This window comes from Micromys minutus (genome assembly GCF_963924665.1).
Source record: "Micromys minutus genome assembly, chromosome: X".
NCBI classification, from domain to species: Eukaryota; Metazoa; Chordata; class Mammalia; order Rodentia; family Muridae; genus Micromys; species Micromys minutus.
In genome coordinates, this window is record NC_137970.1 from 51,404,769 (window position 1) to 51,413,085 (window position 8,317).

General features: G+C 39.2%; 1 protein-coding gene across 1 annotated transcript in view; it reads left to right on the top strand.

Annotated features, from left to right (window-relative positions):
* Positions 1 to 7,697, top strand: part of LOC308414946 (prothymosin alpha-like) — a gene marked incomplete at both ends in the record, with an annotated part of 29,192 nt that extends 21,495 nt beyond the window's left edge. The window contains one exon of the mRNA XM_080910105.1: positions 7,340 to 7,697. Coding sequence (XP_080766231.1) covers positions 7,340 to 7,697 — 358 coding nt within the window. The remainder of the gene's footprint in view (positions 1 to 7,339) is intronic.
* Positions 7,698 to 8,317: the final 620 nt, after the last annotated feature.

Below are 8,317 nucleotides of genomic sequence, written 5' to 3' on the forward strand. Positions count from 1 at the left end.
CTCCTCTCAATTCAAAACTATTTATTGTATGTTATGAACTTCAGTGCCTTTACTGTAGACACAGTTTTCTTTTTTTTTAAATTGAACAACTTTATTTTAAAAAACAGATAAATGTACAAATTTTAAGCATTTTTTCATAAAAGTATACAAATACATTTTTGTCAGTACTTGGTTTTTTAAAGGGTTGATAGTGTGCATTAAGATCTTTTACTAGTTACAATGAGCATAAAGTGCATGTAAAACAAGATGTAACCTGGAATTAGTCAAAGTTTTCTTGGTGTGTAAAGATTAAGCATAATGGTTTTTCATTTTCCTTTTTTTTTTTTTTTTGGCCTTTGTTTTTTCTTGAACTTCATATAGTCTGTGAGTTGTTTCTGAGGTGTTCAGAGCTTTCTGGGGTTTTCTGACTGGGTTATCTCACTCAGGATGATATTCTCTAGATGCATCCATTTTCTTAAGAATTTGGTTAAGTCATTGTTTCTGGTGGCTGAGTAGTATTCCATTGTGTAAATGTACCACAATTTTTGTATCCATTCATCTACTGAAGGACATCTGGATTCTTTCCAGCTTCTGGCTATTATAAATAGGACTGCTATGAACATTGTGGTGCATGTGTCTTTGTTGTATGTTGGAGCGTCTCTGGGGTATATGCCCAGAAGTGGAATAACTGGGTCTCCAGGTAGTACTATGTCCAATTTTCAAAGAAGTATTTGGATAGAGCTGGGTGCTACGGTATACAGCTATAATCCAAGGTGTTCAGGAGGCTGACACAGAGGGGTCAAAATGAATAACTGGGAAAGCAGAGACTCCACTTTAAAGCAAAAAAAGTCCTAGACAGTGGCAGTATATGTTTTTAATCCCAGCACTTGGGAGGTCAAGAGCAGGTAAATCTCAGGTTCGAAGCCATCTGGCCTACAAGAGTGAGGACCAGAACAGCCAGAGCAACACAGAAAACCCCTGTATCAAAACAAAACAGAATAAAAAAGATTTATAAAATAAGAAAAGTTGGGGTCACTGCCATCAGGACTCAGAGTCGGCCCACAGACTGCTGAGCACCCAGAAGAAACTCAGAAGTGCTATCCCACCTGATCCCACAAAAACAGCCATGTCACCACCATCAGAACTCAGTGCCTGCCTGAAAAGAGCTGAACACCCAGGTGCAATCTCCCTCCTGAGCCGTCGGGCCTTCAGACCCACAGGAGAGACAAGCTCCGGTCAGAGACAAGATCACCTAACATCACAGATAACAAGATGGCAAGAAGCAAGCACAGGAACCTAAGCAATGGAGACCTAACAATGTGGCAACATCAGAACCCAGTTCTCCCACCACAGCAAGTAGTGGATTTCCCAACCCAGAAAAACAAGATATGGACTTAAAATTATACTTTATGACAATTATAGAGGTCCTCAAAAGCACATGAATAATTCCATTAAAGAATTACAGGAGAACACACATGAACAAGTACAAGTCCTTAAAGACAAAACACAAAAATCACTTAAAGAGGTACAGGAAAACACAAACAGGTAAAGGAATTGAAAATGAAAATAGAAACAATAAAGAAATCACAAAAGGAGACAACCCAGGAAATAAAAAACCCAGGAAAAAAATCAGGAGTCATAGATGCAAGCATCACCAACAGACTACAAGAGATGGAAGAGAAGATCTTGGGGGCAAAAGACAACATAGAAATTGACACAACAGTCAGAGAAAATGTAAAAATAAAAAAGCTCCTAACCCAAAACATCTAAGAAATCTAGGACACAATGAGAAGACCAAACCTAAGGATAATAGGTATAGAAGAGAGCAAAGTCACCCAACTAAAAGGTACAGTAAATATTATAGAAGAAAACATCCCTAACCTAAAGAAAGAAATGACCATGAAGAAGCCTATATAGATTGTGCCAGAAAAGAAACTCCTCCTGACACATAATAGTCAAAACACCAAATGTTCAAAACAAAGAAAGAATACTAAAGTCAGTAAGGGGGAAAGGACAGGTAACATATGAAGGCAGACTGATCAGAATTACACCCAAATTCCCAGCAAAGACTATGAAAAGCTAGAAGATCCCGGATGACAACATACGGACTAAAAGAACACAAATGCCAGCAAAACTCTCAATCACAATAGATGGAGAAACCAAGGTATTCCAGGACAAAACCAAATTAACACAATATCTGTCCAAAAATCCAGCCCTACAAAGGATAATAAATGGAAAAATTCAACACAAAAAGGGAAACCACACCCTAAGAAAAGCAAGAAAATAATCTTGCAAGTACACTGAAACAAGAAAAGCACACAAATATAATTCTACCTCTAACAACAAAAATAGTAACAAACGATCACTATGCCTTAATATCTCTTAACATCAATGGACTCAATTTCCCAACAAAAAGATATAGACTATCAGACTAGATATGTAAACAGGATCCAGCATTTTGCTGCATACAGGAAACTCATCTCAGGAACAAAGACAGGCACTACCTCAGAGTAAAAGGTTAGGTAAAAATTTTCCAAGCAAATGGTCCCAAGAAACAAGCTGGAGTAGCCATCATATTACCGAAAAAATAGATTTTCAATGAAAAGTTATCAAAAAAGATAAAGAGCACTACTATTCGCTCATCACAGGAAAAAATCTATGAAGAGGAACTCTCAATACTGAGCATCTAGGCTCTGAATATAAGGGCACCCACATTAATTAAAAAAGAACCTTACTAAAGCTAAAAGCACATATTGCACTACACATAATAGTAGTGGGAGCCTTCAACACCTCACTCTTATTATTGGACAGATTATAGAAGCAGAAACTACAGAAACACAGTGAAACTAGCAGAAGTTAAGATATTGTATTTAACAATATTTATAGAACAAATTTAACAACATTTATAGACCATTTCATCCTAAAACAAAAGAATATACCTTCTTATCAGCACTTCATGGTACTGTCTCCAAATTGCCTATATAGTCAGTCACAAAACAGGCCTCAACAGATAAGAACATTGAAATACTCCCATGATCCTATCAGATCACCATGGACTATAACAACTAAAACAACAAAAAGTCTACATACACATGGAAGCTGAACAATGATATACTCAATGATAACATGGTCAAGGATGAAATAAAGAAACTAAGGATTTTTTTAGAATTTAATGAAAATGAAAGGATAACATACCCAAACAGTAATAAGAAAAACTCATAGCTCTGATTGCCTCCAACAAGAAAGTGGAGAGAGCATACACTAACAGCTTGACAGCCCAGCTTAAAGCTCTAGAACAAAAAGAAACAGATACACCCAAGAGGATTAGACTGAGGAAATAAGCAAACTCAGAGCAGAAATCAGCCAAATAGAAACAAAAAGAACTACACAAAGAATCAACAAAACCAGGAGCTGGTCCTTTGAGAAAATCAACAAGATCGATAAACCCTTAGCCAGACTAGAGGGCACAGAGGAGTATCCAAAAATTAACAAAATCAGAAACGAATGGGGAGAGGATAGCAACAGAAACAGAGGAAATTCAAAATTTCATCAGATCCTACTACAAAAGTCTATACTCAACAAAATTGGAAAATCTAGGGGAAATGGGAAATTTTCTAGATAGATACCAGGTACCAAAGTTAAATCAGGAACAGATAAACCATCTAAACAACTCCATAATACCTAAAGAAATGAAAGTAGTCATCAAATCCTCCCAAACAAACAAAAAAGGCCAGGACCAGATGGGTTCAGTGCAGAATTCTATCAGACCTTCATAGAAGACCCAATACCAATACTCTCCAAACTATTCCACAAAATAGAAACAGAGGGAACACTACCCAACTCATTCTTCAAAGCCACATTTATGCTCATACCTAAACCACACAAAGACTCTACAAAGAAAGAAAGGGGGGAATGGAAGGTGGGGTTGGGAAGGGGATTACACTTGAAATGTAAATATAGAGAATACCCAATAAAAAAGAAAAGTTTTACATATCATATTTGTATTACTATGAAAATAAAAAGACAGCTTTCATAATAAAAAGGACATTTGAAATTATGAATTTGGTAAGTATTAATATGGCTGGAATTCATAAAGAATTTCCTTGTCTGTAGAAAATATTTTCCAGTTTTGAAAAAAAATCATTTTAAAATGTAATAGAAATTGCATAATTTAAAGTAGGCAAAGTATTTCCTATATATTTCTCCAAGAAGGCTCTTATATAGGCACTAAAGCACATGAAAAGATGCCCAACATCATGAGTCATAAGAGAAATGTAGATCAATGTACATTTGACATAAACACAGAATGAAACTGTTTAGGAAAGTAACAGGAAGGGAATTGAAGGGGTAGAGGAGAAGGTATGGTGAGTTTCGTGGTTTATATATGCTTGGCCCAGGGAGTGGCACTATTTAGAGGTGTGGCCCTGTTGGAATAGGTGTGTCACTTTTGTTGTGGACTTAGGACCCTCATCCTAGCTGCCTGGAAGCCAGTATTCTGCTAGCAGCCTTCAGATAAAGATGTAGAACTCTCAGCTCCTCCTGTACCATGCCTTCCTAAATGCTGCCATGTTCCTACCATTTAAATGAGCCCCAATTAAATGTCCTTTATAAGAGTTGCCATGGTCATAGTGTCTGTTCATAGCAGTAAAACCCTAAAACAGGGAGAAACAGAGTACTTTATATACTCAAGTGAAAATGTCCTTATGCATGCCAGGAAGATGACTCAGTAGATAAAGTACTTACCATAAAAGTGGGAGGACCAGAGTTTGAATCTCCAGAGCTCACATTTTTTAAAAAGCCTGGAGTTTATGACTGACTAACTACCTGCATACCTGTATGCCTGCCTGAAATCCCAGTGTTCTGGCGGTAGAGACAGTGATATCCCGGGGTGTGCTGGCTAGGTGGACTAGCTGAATCTTCAAGCTTTGGTTGCAGCAAGAGACCCTACCTCAGGAAATAAAATGGAAAGCAATCAAGGAAAACACTAGGCATCAACTTCAGTCTACTACATGTAGGTACACATGTATGTGCATTCCCACACATGTGAACATGTATGCATATTCACATGCTCACAAACCACAAGTAGACACAATGAAAAAGTCTTTGTGAGTCTTAGCACTGTGTATAATAAACATACTGACATAAAAGGAAAATTAGAAGAGTGAGATGGAGTCAAATGGAAAGTTTTAGAACTGAAAAAAGAATTAACCGAATTGGATATTTTATGTATTTACATTTCAAATGTTAGCCCCTTTCCCCCCACTCTCATTCCCCTCCCCCTCTCCTTGCTTCCATGAAGATGCTCCCACTCCTACCTCTTTGCCCTGGAATTCTATATTGGGGAAACGAGCCTTCACAGGACCAAAAGCTTGTCTTCCCATTCTGCTACATATGTGGGTCTCTCTCTGTGTACTCTTTGGTTGGTGGTTTAGTTAATAACGTTTTTAAAGATAACTTAATGCTAACTTGTATCTTTCAAAATATTGTTTGTGAAAACAAGCTTTATAACTTAAAACAGAAATGATACTTTCCACCTACAAGGGTAGCAGAAAGGTAGACAAACAGACAGAAAATATAAATTGATACATAATATTGCTCTATTTTTTGTTGTTGTACTTGTTGTTTCTAAGGCGGGGTTTCTCTGTACAGACCTTCCTGACCTGGAACTTACTCTGCAGAATGGGCTGATCTGAAACTCTGTGTTCCCGCTGCCTCTCCTGAGTGCTGGGATAAAAGGTATGTGCTATCCCCACCCAGCCTATTGCTCTATTTATGATGGCAAGAAAATCTAGCTTAGATGTGCTTCAACAGATGAATGGATAATTTAAAAAAAAAATGGAGCAAATACAAAATGGAGTACTATTCAGCTGTAAAGAAAACCAAAATCACGAAATCTGCAGGAACATAGGTGGACTTGGAAAGTACGATATTGGTACCAAAAAAAAACATAGAAAAATTCTCTTCTCCCTCCTATGTTGACCCTAATGTATACCCGTGCACGTAACCAAGTGCAAGTGTGGGTTTAGTAACAAAAGAGGGTAATAGCAGGTGATGAGGGCAGAATGTAGACAAAAGAACACAGGTCTAGAAATGTTACCAAGCTACTTGTTCTAGTTTCAACTCCTTCATAAGTTCGATTCCTTGTTCACTCATGGTGAATAAATGAATTAAGCTTTCTAGATACTGAAGTAGCAAGAATAATTAAAAACAACGTGATTAATAATGAAAACATAAAACCCTAAGTGAAGCTCCGTGGCTTCAGAATGTCCATTCTAACCATAAAGAAGTTCACATATAGAATTTGAGGCTGGGCAAGTATTTGAATGGATTCCTCAATGCTGATGTTTTCATTTGTGACTTAGTTACAACAAAATGATTTTATTTAAAATTTAAAAAGAGAGAAATTGGAAGTCTCATGGGTGATGGTGGGAATTTAAGACTTATAGTAAAAGGTGGAATCAGCCCAGTGTCTGTGGAGCTAAGGGAGAAGAATGTGGAGTAAGTCTGGAGCAAGAGCGATGTGGAGCAGTGTCCAAACACCGGAAAGTTCACCCTGAGATAGTCAGGAGTAGGATGGCTCCCCACACCTGCTGGGCTTGTATGTCCCAGCACATTTAACCCTGTGTCCCACTTTGTCCACAGGAGGTCAAGTAGCCCAGTAGCCAGGTTAAATTTCCTCTCTCCTCATAAGGTCCTGTCCACAGCACCAGGGATCCTTTCTTATGCAAATAAGGCATCCCCAGCATCCTGCATCCCGCCAGTGATGTACACTTACCCCTATACTTAACAGCATAAAGGCTCAAATAGCCTTTGTTCCACCTCTCACTCACTCCCCATCCCCATTAAATGAGCTTACTGAAGCTGCCTCCCTGCTATCACTGAGTCTATTTCCACTGAGTTCACCACTGCCTGGTCTCTTAGCTCCTGGCCATCCTGCCTGGCTTCTGCTCCTAGGATCCACTGGTTGTGATCATGCTGCTACTGGCAAGGAAGCCGAGCCAAAACAGCAAATGTCTATTATTAGATAGGTGTAATAGTATTTGACCATAAAATTCTGAGGATTTGCTGGGCATGGTGACCTATGCCTTTCATCCCAGCATTTAGGATTGGGTGGATTTCTGTAAGTTGGAGGATAGCCTGCTTTATACATAGTAAGTTCCAGACCACACTGGGCTATACAGTGAGACCCTGTTTGAAAACAACATCCCCCCTCTAGCTGCTCTGAAAAGCCATCTTTGCATTGCTCCACGCTCACTGCAGCCACTTCGCAGCCCACCACCTCCTCCCACGCGACGCGGACTCCAGCAGCTTTCTCGCCAGAGTCCTCGAACTCGAAACTCGACTAATCCCTTACTCGCAGGATTGCACCACCGGCGTGCCCCACCTTGTCAGACACGGCAGTGGACACCAGCTCCGAGATCACTACCAAGGACTTGAAGGAGAAGAAGGAAGTTGTGGAGGAGTTAGAGAATGGAAGAAATGCACCTGCCAATGGGAATGCCCAAACTGAGGAAAATGGGGAGCAGGAGGCTGACAATGAGGTAGACGAAGAAGAAGAAGATGGGGAGGAAGAGGAGGAGGAGGAAGGTGGTGATGATGAGGAAGAGGATGGAGATAAAGATGAGGAAGCCAAGGCTCCTGCGGGCAAGAGGGTAGCTGAGGATGATGAGGATGATGATGTTGGCACCAAGAAGCAGAATACTGATGAGAATGACTAGACAGCAAGAGGAAAAGCTAACCTTACGCACCATGACCTATTCACCCTCCTCTTCCCGTCTTAGAATATAAATGGGTTCACCTTAGAGTAGAGAAGCAGGCCCCGCCCACCCACAGAGGGCAGTGCCATCCACAGATAACATGCGCACTCCACCACCCCACCAAAGCCACAGGAATTGGCAACATGGAAGGAAAAAAGAACCAGAACATCCCAGGCCCTGATTTTTTTCTTAAAAATACTTTTAAAAAATTTGTTTGTATTTTTTATTTACATTTTATTTTGTTAGGGGTCAGCCATGTTTAATGATAACACGTGACCAAACCAATCTTCAGAGCGTTTTCTGTCCTACTTCAGACTTTACTTTTGGTGCGACCATGTTCATTATAATCTCAAAGGAGAAAAAAAAAAACTTGTTTAAAAAAAAAAACAAAAACAAAAAAAACAATCTTATTCTGAGCATTCCAATAAATGTTTTTGTGTATGTACCTAGCTGTACTATAAGTAGTTGGATTGTATGAAGTGGTTAAAAAGGCCAAAGATAAAGAGTTTTTGTTTTGTTTTGGTTTGGTTTGGTTTTTGTCTATGAAGTTGCTATTTTTGGCCTGCTTGATGTATGTGTGA